Source organism: Ovis aries, chromosome 2, assembly GCF_016772045.2.
Source record: "Ovis aries strain OAR_USU_Benz2616 breed Rambouillet chromosome 2, ARS-UI_Ramb_v3.0, whole genome shotgun sequence".
NCBI classification, from domain to species: Eukaryota; Metazoa; Chordata; class Mammalia; order Artiodactyla; family Bovidae; genus Ovis; species Ovis aries.
Window position 1 is genome coordinate 87,329,842 of NC_056055.1, and position 18,817 is coordinate 87,348,658.

Here is an 18,817-nt window from a genome sequence, read left to right on the forward strand (position 1 = left end):
ATTCTCCATCAAGAGTACTGGAGTGGGTTGCCCTGCCCTCCTTCAGGGGATCTTCCTGACCCAGAAATTGAACCCACGTCTCTTACATCTCCTGCATTGGCAAGTGGGTTCTTTAACAGTAGTGCCAGCTGGGAGGCCCCAAACTAATCTCACTTTATGGTAAGTACAGTGACTGAGCTGCAGATACCTGAAGCAAAATGACTATCTCACAGTCATCTATAGTCCCTAGCGCCTAAGACAGTGCCTGGCAATCAGCAAGTACTCAGGAAATGTTTGAGGACAGAATGAATGAGCAAATGAAGAAAGGCATGAAATGAGTTAGAATCTATTAGCAGAGCACATTATATTAAAACTGGAAAGTTGACCTTAGAAACAGAGTATGGATATCACTTGTGTTGGGCTCAATAATGTGACTTGAGGTGCCAAGGAAATAAACTCAGCTCCCAGTGAATTGAACTACCAACATGAAACCAAAAATGTCAAAGGAGGCAAAATTTATGACTGTGCTGATCATAGGGAAGTCTTTAAAAATTCAGGACACTCAGGCCATTGTATTTTTGTATAGAAACATAACTTTTAAATATTCCTCATATTGTATTGTTTTCACTTTTCCTATAAAACTAATGAATCCCTGACCTTATATCATGAAATATGTATGGCAACAAGGATAAGCAATATAAATGCTATTTTGGGTTATTTATTCTGTTTATGACATATATCTTAAAACAATGCCCATTACCAGATATCTGCTTCTTCATACCACAATATTATTTTCCATGATGATTCATAAAGCAAACATTTTTCATTTTGTTTTATTAAATTTCTCTTCCTGCTCCTTTTAAAATATTTTTCTCCTTTGCATTCTGCCTTTCACATCAAGACTGTCAGCCTCACCAGGTAACTTTGACCTGTTCACAAAGTCACCGCAGAATTTGGAAGCTTTATTAATTTGAAATTTCATCTTCTACAATTTTTTTAAAAATTTGAAAACCACCTTTTCATCAGTGTACACACCAGGGAAACTTTTTGAGCAAAGATGAGACGAGCATTTAAAAGCCAAATCCCTGATGACATTAACCCAGCCAGAGGGTTGTCTGCCATCCCTGGAGGGTCACAGTTCCCAGCAGAGCACACACTGCATCTGGCTGAAACCCACCAATGACTGATGTAGAAGCAGCATCTGGCTGATGATAAAACAGTCCAATGAAAGGTGGATGTTCAGCCCATCAGCTGAATGTTTGTTTTACATCTTTTCAACATCTGGCTTTTTGGCTGTTTTGTTCATCCAATCATCAGTTCAACAAACGTTTATGAAGAGTACACTCTTTGCCAGACGCAATAGTAGGCACTGGGGAATAGAAAGATGAGTGTGTTCCCTTTCCTCAAAGTCACATAATCCTGTGTACATGTAGGGAGGCAGAGGGAAAGATCAGGGCCATAAACGACCAGCCCTAACTGGGGAGGTTGCAGCACCCTTCCAGGTCAAGGTGGGGTAGGAGGTGACTTCTATACCGTGAGGCAGAGGGTAGAAGAGGCTTTCCTGAAGCAGTGGCCTGTGAGCTGGGCCTTCAGGGATGTCCTGGAAGTTTCTGGCTGGACAGAGAGGTGAAGGGCATTGCTCCCATAATGAACAATGTGGTCAAAGGCCATAGCACAGGAGGTATCTGAGTGCACAGGGAAGGGAAGATTGTCCACTGCAGCTAAAGCAGCGGCCATGCAGGCTGGTAAGACATGTGCTCGGGAAGCTCAACACAGATGAGAGTGTGAGGGCCCTGAAGGACATTCTCAGCAGTCTGACTTTATCTTCAAGTGTTGAGAATTTCCTGCAAGTTGTCTATATAGCATGCACGTTAAGTCACTTCAGTCATGTGCCACTCTTTGTGACCCGATGGACTGTAGCCCACCAGGCTCCTCATTCCATGGGATTCTCCAGGCAAGAATACTATAGTGGTTGCCATGCCTTCCTCCAGGAGATCTACCCGACCCAGGGATCAAACACGGATCTCCCTTCTTTCCTGCATTCACAGGCAGGTTCTTTATCACTAGTAACACTTGGGAAGCCCATTTCTATCCAAACTAAACTTCAAAATAACAAGCTGATTTTTTTTTTTTTTTTTTACTTTTCTTGCATGTATTTTGTCATCCAATTATCACGGAATTCCGCATGGTGTTAGGGGGAGTCTTCTGAGGGTTTGGCCCTTAAATTAGGTCCTATCTGAAAAGTGATAGCCCAGCTCTGATATTTTGAGTGGTCACCCTCCTATATACATTTTATTACATTTCCACCCTTAAAATGAAACCGATCATCTTCATCCACTTCCTTAGTTTGAGAGAGAGAAAGTTTATCTGCATTGTTTCCTTATTGTCTCATTCATTAAGATGCTTAAGTCTGAGAGCTGTTCTCATTCTGGCACCTGTTTATTTTGGAAGCATTTATTCAAATTGAATAGACCCCCATACACCTTATGTGATACTCCAAAAAAACAGTGGTTCTAACAGAAGCTGTTCTGGGTATCAGGTCCTCACGCCCACCCTGTCTACCCCCATGTTTATTTTAGTCCCACTGGAAATGGTGGAGAGGCATTCGTTTGGAGAGATGTCTCTGAATCCTCGTTCAGATGCTACAACGTGTCCAACTCTTTGCGACCTTGTGAACTGCAGCATGCTAGCCTTCCCTGTCCTTCCCCGTCTCTCAGCATCAGTGTCTTTTCCAATGAGTCTGCTCCTTGCATCAGGTGGCCAAAGTTTTGGAGCTTCAGCTTCAGCATCTGTCCTTCCAATACATATTCAGGATTGATTTCCTTTAGGATTGACTCGTTTGATCTCCTTACAGTCCAAGGGACTCTCAAGAGTCTTCTCTAGCACCACAGTTCAAAAGCATCAATTCTTCAGTGCTCAGCCTTCTTTATGGTCCAACTCTCACATTTGTACATGACTACTGGAAAAAACCATAGCTTTGACTATAAGGATATTTGTTGGCAAAGTGCTGTCTCTGCTTTTTAATACGCTGTCAAGTTTGTCATAGCTTTTCTTCCAAGGAGCAAGCATCTTTTAATTTTGTGGCTACAGTCATGTCCACAGTGATTTTGGAGCCCAAGGAAATAAAATCTGTCACTGTTTCCACTTTTTCCCCTTCTATTTGCCATGAAGTGATGGGACCGGATGCCATGATCTTAGATTTTGAATGTTGAATTTTGAGTCCACTTTTTCACTTTCCTCTTTCACCTTCATCAAGAGGCTCTCAATCCTGGTTATACAGAATTGCCTGGGAGTTTTTTAAATTTTCTAAATTTAAAATATTAACATCTGTTGCTTCATTTGCTATTATTTTCTCCCATTCAGAAGGCTGTCTTTTCACCTTGCTTATATTTTCCTTTGTTGTGCAGAAGCTTTTAATTTTAATTAGATCCCATTTGTTTATTTTTGCTTTTATTTCCAGCATTCTGGGAGGTGGATCATAGAGGATCCTGCTGTGATTTATGTCTGAGAGTGTTTTGCCTATGTTCTCCTCTAGGAGTTTTATAGTTTCTGATCTTACATTTAGATCTTTAATCCATTTTGAGTTTATTTTTGTGTGCGGTGTTAGAAAGTGATCTAGTTTCATTCTTTTACAAGTGGTTGACCAGTTTTCCCAGCACCACTTGTTAAAGAGATTGTCTTTACTCCATTGTATATTCTTGCCTCCTTTGTCAAAGATAAGGTGTCCATATGTGTGTGGATTTCTCTCTGGGCTTTCTATTTTGTTCCATTGATCTATGTGTCTGTCTTTGTGCCAGTACCATACTGTCTTGATGACTGTGGCTTTGTAGTAGAGCCTGAAGTCAGGCAAGTTGATTCCTCCAGTTCCATTCTTCTTTCTCAAGATTGCTTTGGCTATTCGAGGTTTTTTGTATTTCCATACAAATCTTGAAATTATTTGTTCTAGTTCTGTGAAAAATGTGCCTGGTAGCTTGATAGGGATTGCATTGAATTTGTAAATTGCTTTGGGTAGTATACTCATTTTCACTATATTGATTCTTCCAATCCATGAACATGGTATATTTCTCCATCTATTAGTGTCCTCTTTGATTTCTTTCATCAGTGTTTTATAGTTTTCTATATATAGGTCTTTAGTTTCTTTAGGTAGATATATTCCTAAGTATTTTATTCTTTTTGTTGCAATGGTGAATGGAATTGTTTCCTTAATTTCTTTTTCTACTTTCTCGTTATTCGTGTATAGGAATGCAAGGGATTTCTGTGTGTTGATTTTATATCCTGCAACTTTACTATATTCATTGATTAGCTCTAGTAATTTTCTGGTGGAGTCTTTAGGGTTTTGCAACTGACAAACAACTAATCTCAAAAATATACAAGCAACTTATGCAGCTCAACTCCAGAAAATAAACGACCCAATCAAAAAATGGGCCAAAGAACTAAATAGACATTTCTCCAAAGAAGACATACGGATGGCTAACAAACACATGAAAAGATGCTCAACATCACTCATTATTAGAGAAATGCAAATCAAAACCACAATGAGGTACCACTTCACACCAGTCAGAATGGCTGCGATCCAAAAATCTGCAAGCAATAAATGCTGGAGAGGGTGTGGAGAAAAGGGAACCCTCCTACACTGTTGGTGGGAATGCAAACTAGTACAGCCACTATGGAGAACAGTGTGGAGATTCCTTAAAAAATTGCAAATAGAACTACCATATGACCCAGCAATCCCACTTCTGGGCATACACACCGAGGAAACCAGAATTGAAAGAGACACATGTACCCCAATGTTCATCGCAGCACTGTTTCTAATAGCCAGGACATGGAAACAACCTAGATGTCCATCAGCAGATGAATGGATAAGAAAGCTGTGGTACATATACACAATGGAGTATTACTCAGCCGTTAAAAAGAATTCATTTGAATCAGTTCTGATGAGATGGATGAAACTGGAGCTGATTATACAGAGTGAAGTAAGCCAGAAAGAAAAACACCAATGCAGTATACTAACACATATATATGGAATTTAGGAAGATGGCAATGACGACCCTGTATGCAAGACAGGGAAAGAGACACAGATCTGTATAACGGACTTTTGGACTCAGAGGGAGAGGGAGAGGGTGGGATGGTTTGGGAGAATGACATTCTAACATGTATACTATCATGTGAATTGAATCGCCAGTCTATGTCTGACGCAGGATGCAGCATGCTTGGGGCTGGTGCATGGGGATGACCCAGAAAGATGTTATGGGGAGGGGAGGTGGGAGGGGGGTTCATGTTTGGGAATGCATGTAAGAATTAAAGATTTTAAAATTTAAAAAAAAAAAAACTAATAAAAAAATTAAAAAAAAAAAGAAAACTAAAAAAAAAAATAAATAAAAAAAATAAAATAAAATATTAACATCTGGAACATACTTCCCAGAGGTTAATAGGTATGAAACGGGGCCCAGGACTCAGGACTTTTTAAAAGCTCCCAGGTGGCTTTAAAGTATATCAGGACTGGGACCACTGAGTAAGAGAGTAACATCTGGGCCACAGCAGCATTCTGACTCTACTCAAGGACATTGTATCACCCATCCTAACCTTGACTCTGGGCACACACCCCCCTTACAGTTCTGGGTCCAGCCCACTGAGCATAGACCCCCATGAGTTCTGAGTGGTCCTGCTGCAACAGGAAACGCTCCTATAGCACAAACACCCAGCCCTAAATTTTCAACAAGCACAAGGGCAGCTGATTCAAGAAAAGGGACTCTTCTTGAAGAAAACAGAGCTCTCCTTAGAGTTTTTACAATAAAATTATCCCAGCACAGAATAGTAATGATTGGTATATTATTTAAGGTTAGATTTTTTTCTTGTTTCTGTTTCTTAGCGTTTGTGTCTATACCTCCTGTAAATTTTTTATACAATTTGTAAAGTTTACTTGCCACTTAGAGTACATGTTGTTCCATACATTCTTGAGCCTGTATTACACCCAGTAGTTGGTCTCTCCCACTCCTCCACTGGCCCTGAATGGCCTGTGTGTGTATATTGCAGTATATTGCCCCATCCCTCCCACCCCAAACTGGTAACCACTGTTTTGTTTTCTATGAGTCTATTTCTTTTTTGTTGTATTCACTATTTTGTTGTATTTTTAGATTCCACATATAAGTGATTTCATACAGTATTTGTCTTCCTAATTAGGGTTCAGTTCAGTTCAGTCGCTCAGTCATGTCCGACTCTTTGCGACCCCATGGACTGCAGCACACCAGGCCTGTCCATCACCAACTCTCAGAGTTTACTCAAACTCATGTCCATTGAGTCGGTGATGCCATCCAACAGTCTCATCCGCTGTCGTCCCCTTCTCCTCCTGCCTTCAATCTTTCCTAGCATCAGGGTCTTTTCTAGTGAGTCAGTTCTTCACATCAGATGACCAGAGTATTGAAGTTTCAGCTTCAGCATCAGTCCTTCCAATGAATATTCAGGACTGATTTCCTTTAGGATGGACCGGTTGGATGGATTAAAAAGGATAGGAAACCCAAAGTCACAATACCTTAAGTAAGAGAGAAAAACGTTTCTCTCTTATACACACACAGGCCATCCAGGGCCAGTATGGTGTCACCATCAGGAAGTTAGGCTGCTTCCATCTTTTTGTCTATCACTGTCTAAGATGGAAGGTTAAATTTTAGACAACATGTTCATATTGCAGCCAGCAAGGAGGAGAAGGGGAGGGGAAAATGCCACACTCTCTTTTTGTGTGTTTTTCCATGAAGCTGCCCACAACCTTCCATGTACATCCCTTTGCCCAGCACTTAGTCACATGGCACCTTCAAGGGAGGTCAGCAAATATAGTCTGTATGCCAAAACTGAGCATTTCTTTACTATTACAAAGGAGGAGCCAAAGTCTTAGAGTAACAGCTTCCTGCTCCACCCCTACAAATAACTGAATGATATTCATTCAGTTACCTGTAAATGACCTGTTTGATTGGGGGCCTGTTGAAAACCACTAAAATGGGGAGATTTTTCTGGTATCCCAAATTTCCATGGCTCTTGCTCCCACTGCCAGAAAAAAACACCAGTACTATAAGAAACATATTCCAGGAAGTTCAAAACCCAAGCCTAAGACCTGCTCCCCCTCCAACAGGTTAGAGAAGATGGGCTCTCTACATGGAAGGGCTGCCTTTTCTGCAGATTAATTCCTCCAGATTTACATGGATGCCAGGAGCTTTCTCTGCTTCATTCTGGAAGAAGCACAGATTATTTTCATTGCATCGTAAATATGTTTAATACTGTATCATATCACCTGTTAAACCAGTTGTCTTGGGTGACTGCAAATCATAGTTCAGAAACAACTCTCTAAGATTTAAAGGCCCTCAAAATTCCTGGATTCTCTAGTTGAATGTTTAAGAGTGGAGGGTGTAGACCTTGCTACAAAATTCATTTCAAGGAGGGGAAACAATCTCCTTTGGGTTGGTTGCTGGGTTTTCTTCCCTATTTATTTATTTTTTCTTTTCTCACTCTGCAGTAAGCCAAGGCTAAGGTAGGAATTGGATTGGCAGTCCAAACGTGCTACTGTCTTATGCAGAGTCTGCTTTCCCTTCCTCCCCCAGTGTTCCAGGACTTGCGCTGGGGGCATCCAGAAACGCGAGGTTCTTTGCAAACAGCGCATGGCTGATGGGAGCTTCCTGGAGCTTCCCGAGACCTTCTGTTCTGCCCCCAAACTGGCCTCCCAGCAAGCCTGCAAGAAAGATGACTGTCCCAGTGAGTGGCTGCTCTCCGACTGGACAGAGGTATGTGTGCTCCTCAGAAGAAGATGACAAAAGAGGCATAAAGAGGAAAAGGCACCCAGACTTACAGAAGGCAAGAACAGAACAAAAGAATCCCCCTAGCTCTGTGGAACAGAGCTGTGGGGCGCTGTCTTGGGTCTTGGTTGTGTCGTGCGGGATCTTTCATTGCAGCGCGCGGATTCTCGAGTTGCGGCACATGGGCTTAGTTGCTCTGCAGCATTTGGGATCTCAGTTCCCCAGCCAGGGATCTGACCTGTGTCCCCTGCATTGCAAGGTGGCTTGTTAACCAAGCGGCCATCAGGGAAGTCCCTGAGTTGGTTTTTTTTTTTAATCTTCTTTGCAGTGTAGGTAATTTACAATTACTTTCAGGTGTACAGCAAAGTGAATCAGTTATACATGCAACAGAGTTTTTGTAAGCATTGATACCATAGTGTGTAACTAGCTTTTAACTAGGCTGCAGGATGGGAGTTGTTAAGCAACCAGCCCTCACTCAACAATCAGGAGCAGAGAATTGAAAATGGGCCCTTCATGGAACAAACCAGGCCTCGTTTGTACTATTTGGATCCAGGATTTTACCGAGAACACCGGGTTCCTCCTCTCCATTCACTCCCACCTTCCTGACATCCCGCCTCTCCCTGCCTCCCGCACCACATCTCTTACTCCCAGATGTTTCTAGTCTTTCCTGAGGAAAGGCAAAGCCTCTCTAGTTCTTCTCATCCAAGTTACTGGACAATGAGGTGTATGATTTATTAGGAAAAGAAGGCCAAGGAAATCCTGCCTCCTTCCTGTCAGTTTCCTGGATCCAAAATGTCAACAGCTTCCCAGCAAGAGAAGTTGATTTCCCCCGATGCCCTGCATCTGGGGAGATGACCACATCGGCATTACCATTCCTGACTTACCTCATCAGTTAAGGATAGACCCCCGACGAACCTGCTTCTCTAAATCATTCCTACTTCAACACTCGCCTGAACTAACTCATCAACACCCAGCTCCAACTTGTTTTCAGCCTCTACTCCTTCTTTGACTTGCCTGCAACTCCTTCATAGGCCCTTGTGTCTTCCATAAAAACCACCCCCACCAGAATTCTCACCCTGCAAGTAGTTTCAGCCAAGAACAGAATTATGAGGCCTGAAGGGAAAATCTCAGGGTCCAAACCAGATTCAAGACCCTTCTCTTTCTTGCCTAGAAGCCTCTGGATTGGCCTCTCTGCCTCCTTTGTAGACCATCCAACTCATAGGACAGAGCCGCTGCTGCTGCTTGAAATCCATCACAGAAGTCCTTGCTGCCCCAGAGGGGAAAGCAGCTGCCTCTGAAAATGAATATGCCACGTCATTCAGCCTGTTCTGAGAATTCTCACCCTGTGTTTTATCAGCCCATGCAGAGGTCCATCAGACGACCCTGCTGAGTACACTGCAGTTGAGACTTAACCTATGTCACCATAGGTTTTGCAGTTTGGCAGTAAAATTTGACCTTCTGATGGTAGCTCCCCGCAAATGTCTCAGAACAGATGGGGGAACAATTTTTATCATCTTTTAGAAGTACTTTTGTTTCAGAAGGTGAAAGATTTAATGTGTGGCTTGAGTGTATGTGTATGTGCATGTGTAAACACGTAAGTGACAATTTTTCTGTGAAATGTTGATTTGGGGCTCGGGTTATCTCATCCTCTGTTGTCCCCTTCTCCTCCCGCCCCCAATCCCTCCCAGCATCAAAGTCTTTTCCAATGAGTCAACTCGTTGCATGAGGTGGCCAAAGTACTGGAGTTTCAGCTTTAGCATCAGTCCTTCCAATGAACACCCAGGACTGATCTCCTTCAGAATGGACTGGTTGGATCTCCTTGCAGTCCAAGGGTCTCTCAAGAGTCTTCTCCAACACCACAGTTCAAAAGCATCATTTCTTCGGTGCTCAGCTTTCTTCACAGTCCAACTCTCACATCCATACATGACCACTGGAAAAACCATTGCCTTGACTAGACGGACGTTTGTTGGCAAAGTAATGTCTCTGCTTTTGAATATGCTATCTAGGTTGGTCATAAGTTTCCTTCCAAGGAGTAAGTGTCTTTTAATTTCATGGCTGCAGTCACCATCTGCAGTGATTTTGGAGCCCAAAAAAGTGAAGTCTGACATTGCTTCCACTGTTTCCCCATCTACTTCCCATGAAGTGATGGGACCAGATGCCTAAGGTGCCAGTAATTAAAGGAGATCTGTAGAACAGTATCATGTGTACTTGAGCATTCAGACTCAAAGACAGGCAAACTTAGGTTCAAATCCTGACTACTTACTGGTTGTGTAACCTTGGGCTAGTTACTTGACCCTTCTAGGCTTTAGTTTGCTCAACTGAATATTGGCGATGATAGTTATGTCCACTAACATGGTTATCAATGCATTGTTATTAAAAACAATGCATATAAAGTACCCTGTGCCTAGTAAAAGTTAACCCTTATCATGGTTGTGATTTTCTCCTGTCCCTCCTCATTGTCAGGAAAAGGAGAGGAAATAAAAGAAAGCTCTTAACTTGACTGGCTGGACCCAGGATTACGGTTAAGACCTCCCACAGGCTCTGCTGGTCTTCCTAGGAGGCAGAAGTTACATTTTGAGAACTAGGAGTAGTTAGCCCTTATCCAAGGAATGTTACTAGGTTCTGCATTATCTGGGTTGATGAATGGAAATTCCAAACATTGAGATGGGGCTAGGAGTGGTGGGACTTTAACCCATATTCACTGGGGATAAACTCAAGCTGGTGCCATACAAAAGTGCTCCTGGGGGTGTTCACAAAGGCTTCAGTTGGCCTGTTATCCCCACAACCCTTCCTTTGGCCCTCTGGCTGGGATAAGACTTGCATTCCACACCCCCCACATGACTCCCTTTGGAGAAAGGAAGACCTGGATGATCTATGGGTGTTTTTCATCCTCAGCTATCTGGGCTTAATCTCACGGTTACTGCACAGAATCCCTTAGAGACAGAATTAAGCCAAAGTTTTAAACACTTCAAATAAAATTACTTTCAGATTCTATTCTGAGAAAAGGTCTCTCAAAAGACCTTACTTCTTTTCTTTAAAAGAAACACTTGCATCTCTTGAAAGAGTTGGCTATTCAATATTTTAAGTCATATTTTTATGGAAATTCCTTCCTCCCCCAAGCATAAAAGAAATTAAAGTTAGAGCAGTCAATTTTAGAGCTAGAAGGAACTTAGGAGATCCTATAGTCTAGTGGTTCTTCAAAAAATTAAAGCCACAAAACCCTTTTTTTCCATTGAAATGTTTCAATGAAGTCAGAAATCTAAAACAGAACAAATCAGAGTTATTTGGTGGAAGTGTGGGTAGGGGCCACAGATCCCCAAATGGTTGGGTCTATAGATCACCTGAGAAGCCCCTAAATCACATCCTCAACATAGCTAAAGAACACACTTTGAAAATCCCTGCTCGAGTGTAGCTTCCCTGTTTCAGAAATGTGGAAATTGAACCTAGAGAAAAAACTAGATTTGACCAGAATCATAAACTGATCTTCTAACACATGGTCCATTTTTCCATTTCTGTACTTGGCAACACTCAAATGACCAGGCTTTTAAATTTTCCAGGCTCTCTACCCCTATTCCACCTGAGTCCTGGATTTGGTGCTGTCATTTACAATAAAATAAGGGGTGGGTGGAATCTGGAATCCACCCTCTTGAGGGAACAAAAGCAATGGGCTTGATTCTCATCTCCATTTTTTGCATCTTAAATGTCTTTTAGGGTGGTGGATCTCAGTGCATTGCATGGAATAGTTCATTTCCATGGGCTAGCATATGAAACTTGGAAACCTAAGATACTATTTTTTGGTTTTTACTGTCATTTTTCAAGTCAACATGGCATGCTGCCATGACCTAGTTCAGGCGTTTATCGTCTCAAGCCTGGACTACTGTGGCAGCCTGCTTAACTGATATCCTTGCCTCCCATCCATCTCCTACTCCTATCCCTCCCAGACACTGTTGCCAGATTAACCTTCTCAAAACACCTCCTTCATCATTTCACTCCTCCCTTAAATGGCTCCTTATTGCCTTATGGACCAATTCCAAACCTTCCGTCTGAAAATTAAAAGTCTCCAACATCTGGCCCCAAACTACCTGTTAAGCTCCTGACACTCTCCACTTGGCCCCTCTGTTCAGTCAAACTGGTTCAGCTCTGTCCCCAAGCCTGCCTTGGCCTTGAGCACTGAACTCTTCCACCTTGATTCTGGATAGTTCCTGCCTGCCATGCTTACTCCTGGTTCTCTAAACCCATCCAGACTCCAACCATCTTCCAGACTAGGCCAGGAAATCACTGGTATAACTTGAGCATTCACCAGTTGTTAGCATTCATTTTATGATATCAATACTTCGCTCACAATCTTATATTTTTACTAAGTTCTTTTATTGCTATTTCTTTAAACAACTTTATTGAGGTATAATTTATATTCTTTAAATTCAACTTAGCATAATGTCTTCAGTGTTTATCCATGTCATAGCACATTATCAAAACATTCCTTTTAATGGTGGAGTAACATATTCTATTAGTATAGACATACCACATTTCACTTATCCATTCACCAGTTGATGCATGTTTGAGTTGTTTCCATTTTTGCCTCTTAAGGATAATGTTGCTATGAACCTTAGCATACAAGTCTTTATGTGGATGTATGTTTTCATTTCTCTCAGGCAAGATACCTAGGAGTGAAACTGCTGGGCATGGTCAGATGATAAAGAATCTGCCTGCAATGCAGGAGACCCAGGTTTGTTCCCTGGGTTGGAAGATCCGCTAGAGAAGGGAATGGCTCCCCATACTAGTATTCTTTCCCAAAGAAGTCCATGGACAGATGAATCTGGTGGGCTACAGTCCATGGGGTTGCAAAGAGTTGAACATGACTGAGCAACTAACACTGGAGAAGGCAAGGCCCCCCACTCCAGTACTCCAGCCTGGAAAATCCCATGGACGGAGGAGCCTGGTGGGCTGCATGGGGTCGCGAAGAGTTGGACACAACTGAGCGACTTCACTTTCACTTTTCACTTGCATGCATTGGAGAAGGAAATGGCAACCCACTCCAGTGTTCTTGCCTGGAGAGTCCCAGCGACAGAGGAGCCTGGTGGGCTGCCGTCGATGGGGTCGCACAGAGTCGGACACGCCTGAGGCAACTTAGCAGCAGCAGTGGCAGAGCAACTGACACACACACAGTGAATATATGTCTCTTAACTTCTTAAGAAACCATCACCCTTTTTCTAAAAGGGCTGTATTTTACATTCTAGCAGCATTACAGGAAGGCTCTAATTTTTCCACATCCTCACTTATGAGAATAATTATTGTCATTTTGATTATGAAAATTCTAGTGAATATAGAGTGCTATTTCATTGCGGGTTTGATTTTCATGTTCCCTAATATGCCATTTCATTTTAATAATGCATTTGGATTTCTTCTCATTATTTGAGAACACCCCTTTGATGTTAGGAATCGTCTTACACATCTTCGTCCCATAGCATTTAGCATTCCACCTCAAAGTAGACGCATAAGAATTATCTGATACTTGACATTAAAATATTATAATTAATTTGTTAAGGAAAGAGAAAGGAATTAGCATTAGTTGAATGTCATTTCTGTGTGTGAAATTTTAAAATATATTATCATTGAATTCCCAGCCTTGCCAAATAAGTTGTAAGAAGTGAAAACAGACTCAGAGTTTAAGTGACTTGCCAACTAGTGACATGCAGTACTGAGCTGGAATCTGAACAGTGGACTCTATAACTGTGACTCTAAAGCCCAGACCATAGAAGTAAAAATAGGTGAAATGTCCACAGGAGACCTGAGACCAGAAAAGAGTGTGGCTACAATATGGATGTGTCTTTTCATATTGTAACATAATTAATTTCTCTTTCTCAGTTGCTATTGCTTTTCCAAGCAATTTTTCTCATATTTTGGTGAGCTTGAGAGTCCATATAAAACCCATTAGCCTCCAGTTCTCCGCATTTACATGCATTTGGCCTTTCTTCCCCCACCAGTGTTCCACGAGCTGCGGGGAGGGCACCCAGACACGAAGTGCTGTTTGCCGGAAGGTGCTGAAAACCGGTGTCTCATCAATTGTCAATTCCTCCCTGTGCCCACCCCTGCCATTCTCTTCATCCATCAGGCCCTGTATGCTGGCCGCCTGTGCAAGTGAGTACGTCAGTGCTCTGGGACGGGGAGAGAGCAAGAGCGGTAGCTTTCCCTGAGCCCAAGAGCAGTGGGGATAGTCAAGCAGTAAAGCCCTCTAAGGGCATCAGGCTGGTGATCTCAGCTAGAGAGGGAAAAGGAATCTTAATTACATGTGGCCAGGCAGAGGGCTCTTCTCCACTGGGGGAAAGCCAGTTTGCAGGAGGTAGAGCAAAGTGCACTTGCTGGTATATGGAGATCTGGAAGTTGGAGTCAGTATATTACTAGTGAAGTCTAATGTGACCCACTCCAGGATTTTAAACTAAACAGTGTGTTCTGTTTACTAGTAACACCTAGAGGTATAACACTTCTGAGGTCTTCTCTCCATGCCTATGGGGGGCGTGGTGCTCTGTAGGACCCAAAAGGGAGACATTCTCCTTCTCTTGGTCCTCTGCCTCTTTTTATGATTCTGATTTTTTCTTAAAAAAAAATTTTTTTTTAATTATTTATTTTAATTGGAGGCTAATTACTTTACAATATTGTAGTGGGTTTTCCCATACATTGACATGAATCAGCCATGGGTGTACGTGTGTCCTGCATCCTGAACCCCCCTCCCGCATCCCACTTCCCTCACCATCCCATCCCTCAGGGTCCCAGTGCACCGGCTTTGAATGCCGTTTCATGCATCAAACTTGGGCTAGCAATCTATTTCACATATGGTAATATACATGTTTCAATGCTATTCTCTCAAATCATCCCACCCTTGTCTTCTCCCATAGAGTCTAAAAGCCTGTTCTTTATATCTGTGTCTCTTTTGCTGTCTCACATATAGGGTCATTGTTACCATCTTTCTAAATTCCATATATATATGCATTCCATATATATACTGTATTGGTGTTTTTCTTTCTGACTTACTTCACTGTATAATAGGCTCCAGTTTCATCCATTTCATTAGAACTGATTCAAACGTGTTCTTTTTAATAGCTGAGTAATATTTCTTTTTAAAAAAAGTCTTTTAAAGAGAGGAACTGTCTTTCTCCTGGAGTCACCCTCCATCTAGAACCCTTCCTCTCCGTTTCAAGGGTTAGAAAGGCCCAAGAGAGTGATAGCAGGTGGCCCAGCTGCACTGCCTTAGCTCTCCCGTGCTTGATCGTGGCAGCAGCTTGATGGTCCACAGTTGGTAGCCAGCTCCCCCGGTAAAACAAGGCAGGAAATGAAGGCCCTGGCCAACGCAAACTCTAAAGCGCTTTCCCTCTTCTTTCTTTGGTCCCCCATCTCTCTTTCTTCCCTCCACCCTCACCTTTTCCGCTCTCTCTTGTCGCTGCTCCTCACTCTACCCTTTCTCCACTCTCCGTTTCTCTTTCTCCATCTGCTTTCGTTGCTTTCATTCCAGGGCCCGGGCGGCCATCCACAAAGCATAGTCCTCACATCGCTGCAGCAAGGAAGGTCTACATCCAGACGCGCCGGCAGAGGAAGCTGCACTTCGTGGTGGGGGGCTTCGCCTACTTGCTCCCCAAGACCGCGGTGGTGCTGCGCTGTCCCACGCGGCGCTTCCGCAAGCCCCTCATCACCTGGGAGAAGGACGGCCAGCACCTCATCAGCTCTGCCCACGTCACTGTGGCCCCCTTTGGGTACCTAAAGATCCACCGCCTCAAGCCCTCTGATGCGGGAATCTACACCTGCTCGGCCGGACCAGCCCGGGAGCAGTTTGTGATTAAGCTCATCGGAGGTAACCGGAAGTTGGTGGCCAGGCCCTTGAGCCTGAGGATCGATGAGGAGGCCCTCGCGGTGAGGAAAGCCAGCCCCAAGGAGGCCCTGCAGACGCACAAACACCAGAACGGCATCTTCTCCAACGGCAGCAAGGCCGAGAAGCGGGGCCTCCCCGCCGACACCGGGGGCCGCTATGACGACCTGGTCTCGCGGCTGCTGGAGCAGGGGGGCTGGCCGGGAGAGCTGCTGGCGTCGTGGGAGCTGCAAGACTCCACGGAAAGGAACGCATCTTCAGAGGAGGACCAGAACGCCGAGCAGGCCCTTCTGCGTCTGCCCTTCACCATGGTGACAGAGCAGCAGCGCTTGGACGACATCCTCCGGAACCTCTCGCAGCAACCCCAGGAGCTCCGCGATGTCTACAGCAAGCATCTGGTGGCCCAGCTGGCCCAGGAGATCTACCGCAGCCACTTGGAGCATCAGGACGCGCTCCTCAAGCCGTCAGAGCGGAGAGGCCCCCCGGTGGCCATCCCTCCCCATAAGCACGTGTCTGGCTTCAGCAGCTTCTCCCGGATCTTGTCCACTGGGGAGGGCGGGGGCGGCTCCCGCCGGCCGCACCGCAAGCCTGTCATCGTGCGCAAGATCTCCGCCGCCCAGCAGCTCTCTGCCTCCGAGGTGGTCACCCACCTCGGGCAGACAGTGGCCCTGGCCAGCGGGACACTGAGCGTGCTTCTGCACTGTGAGGCCATCGGCAACCCGAGGCCCACCATCAGCTGGGCCAAAAATGGAGAAGAGGTTCAGTTCAGCGACAGGTGAGTTTTGCAGTTACCTAGTCTGGGAAGAGCTGGGGGGAAGGGGTCACCTTTTGCAGGAGGCACCCTGTTCATTCTTCCTTCAAGGTGTTTGCAAGGATAGAGCTTAGAGTATTGGGCCTCAGGGACTGCACTCATCCTGGGTTTCAAGCTTTCTCAGTACTGATGGACTGTTTAAGCAAAGACAAAGTATTTAATTTCTCTAGACTGTATGCTCTCATCTTCGTAAGATAATAGTAAGAATACCTACAACCCTCAATCCCCATAGGATCGCTGAGATTAATGAGATTCTCTCCGGATAGCTCTGAACCTTTGGCAGGAAGCTATCATTCCAGCCCAAGGCATTATTACATTACTGTTTTTGTGAGATGAACCGCTGAAAAGCTTGTACACCAGGATACTGTCTGTGTATGTGTCGTCCCCGAGGGCTGGGGACAGAGTGCAGCCAGCACCTGCTGCTCCCTGTGGGTGAGCCCATCCTCTATCTGCGCTGGACAAGGCTGTTTGTTCCAGAAAGCTTTTATTCCTGGTTGGATCTGTGATTAATTATCCTATTATTTCTTGGTGTCTCTGCTTTGATGTGCCTTTACTGGGATGATAGCAAGCATTTGCGGGTTCCTTGGGCCATGGCCATTCATAATGTAGCATCAATAGTGATAGAAGAGGTAATAATAGTATTTTTTTTAGTACTTACCTGTGTGCCAAAACCATGTCTTAACTTCCTGCGTACCTCCTCTGTAATCTTTATAAACAGCCTTGTCCAGCCCTGACAACAAATAGAGCTGGCATTGACTGAGCAGCAACTGTCTTCCAGGCAGGTGTAAATGCTCTGTGTGCTTTATCTCATGAATTCTAACAGCAGCCCTAAGAGGTAGTATCATTTTTATCCACACTTTACAGAAGAGAAAACCAAGCCTAGCAACTTACTAAAGATCACATTTATTAGGTGGCAGAGCCAAGACATGTGACAGAAATAAGAAAGGCAGCCAATGGAAGAATCATAGTCTATGGATGAGAGAGGAACTCTAAGGTCTGTGCTTCAGAGTCTTCATTTTAACTTATTATCTTCACTGAGTTCATGAAGCATGCTCTTTTCATTAAATGTCCTTTTAAATGCTATTGTTCAGTTAATCCTCTTCACTGGCCTGCTTATGAGTAAGGAAGGAAAGAAAGCAGGATATATTATGTCAGGCAGTGTGCCAGGTTTATTTATATGTCACTACATTTGTTCTTCTGACAGTCAAGCCACTAGATTGACATTATCCTCCAGTTTCACATAAGAAGTTGAGGTTCAGCAGCTCACTCAAGGTCACAATTTAGAAAAGGCCTGATTAAGGATTCAATATCAAGTTTATTGGATTCCAAAAAATAGTTCTGTCTGCTCTTCCGAAACTTGATGAACAAACATAACTTTGACCATCCTGCCTACACCTTGTGTGTTTTTGAAATGTTGACAATATTGCTTCTCAACCTGAGCCCTTACAGATCAAACAGCTTTAATAACAATACTAAGCATTTTTTCTGTGACACTCTGCTCAATGCTTTAAAGGTATTATCTTGCTTAATCTTCAGAGAAAAAAAAGAAAGCCTTATGAGATAAGTACCATTATTGTTACAACATCAGTAATAAAAAAAGCTAAGGCACAGATGTTAGATTCACACAGAAGCACTGGAGACAAGGATAGAATGCAGACAGTTTGCTTTGAGAGCCTATAATGGTAACCTCTTGTTTGCTTCTTGATCCTCCCCAGGGTAGACTTTCCTTGATCTTCTTCTCTGCTATGATCCCTGCAGTTCTTTCCAGAAATCTTTGTAAGGAGTGTGTGGGTTAGGCTAAAGTTGCAGTAAATCACATTGAGGTCGTTGGGTCTCAGGGGGCAGCTCCAGCATCAGACCCTCAGAAGGACAGGTGCTGATTGAAAGTTGTACCGTGGTGCTCAGGTGAGAGGTACACTGAAACTGCCTCTCTCATTGCACCTATTGTGCCCAAATCGTGCAATGCCTGCCATCAGCCAGTCAGTTCCTATTTTATTCATATCTTCTGGGCCTGTTGCCCAGAACTGGTGTTACTGAGATCAAAGGGAGTAGCAGGTAGCTGTATGAGGGGAAAGACAGGAATTAACATTTCTTGACTAACTCTAGTCACTATATCCCCATGCCAGCAACTTCCACAGCCATCATCTCTTAATGTCCACTGCCAGGTGTAACATACGAGCTGATAGCCTTATTTCAGAGATGAGGAAACCAAGGTTCACAGTAGTTAAGGAAACTGACCCCTGTTAAATAGCTAGTAAATGGCAGAATCAAGAGAATAAATTCAAACCCAGTTCTGCCCAACATAAGCTCATGCTGTTTTGAGTGACTAAGTTCATGCTTTCATGCATCTCCTATATTTGACTCAGGATACCAAGTTTCCTCAAGACCCCT

At 43.7% G+C, this 18,817-nt stretch overlaps 1 protein-coding gene across 4 annotated transcripts in view; it reads left to right on the forward strand.

Annotated features, from left to right (window-relative positions):
• Window positions 1-18,817, forward strand: part of ADAMTSL1 (ADAMTS like 1) — a 1,118,714-nt gene that overhangs the window by 947,590 nt on the left and 152,307 nt on the right. For all 4 annotated transcript variants that reach the window (XM_042244881.1, XM_042244882.1, XM_004004390.5 and 1 more), the window contains 3 exons: window positions 7,566-7,745; window positions 13,742-13,895; window positions 15,265-16,390. In XM_042244881.1, coding sequence (XP_042100815.1) covers window positions 7,566-7,745; window positions 13,742-13,895; window positions 15,265-16,390 — 1,460 coding nt within the window. The remainder of the gene's footprint in view (window positions 1-7,565; window positions 7,746-13,741; window positions 13,896-15,264; window positions 16,391-18,817) is intronic.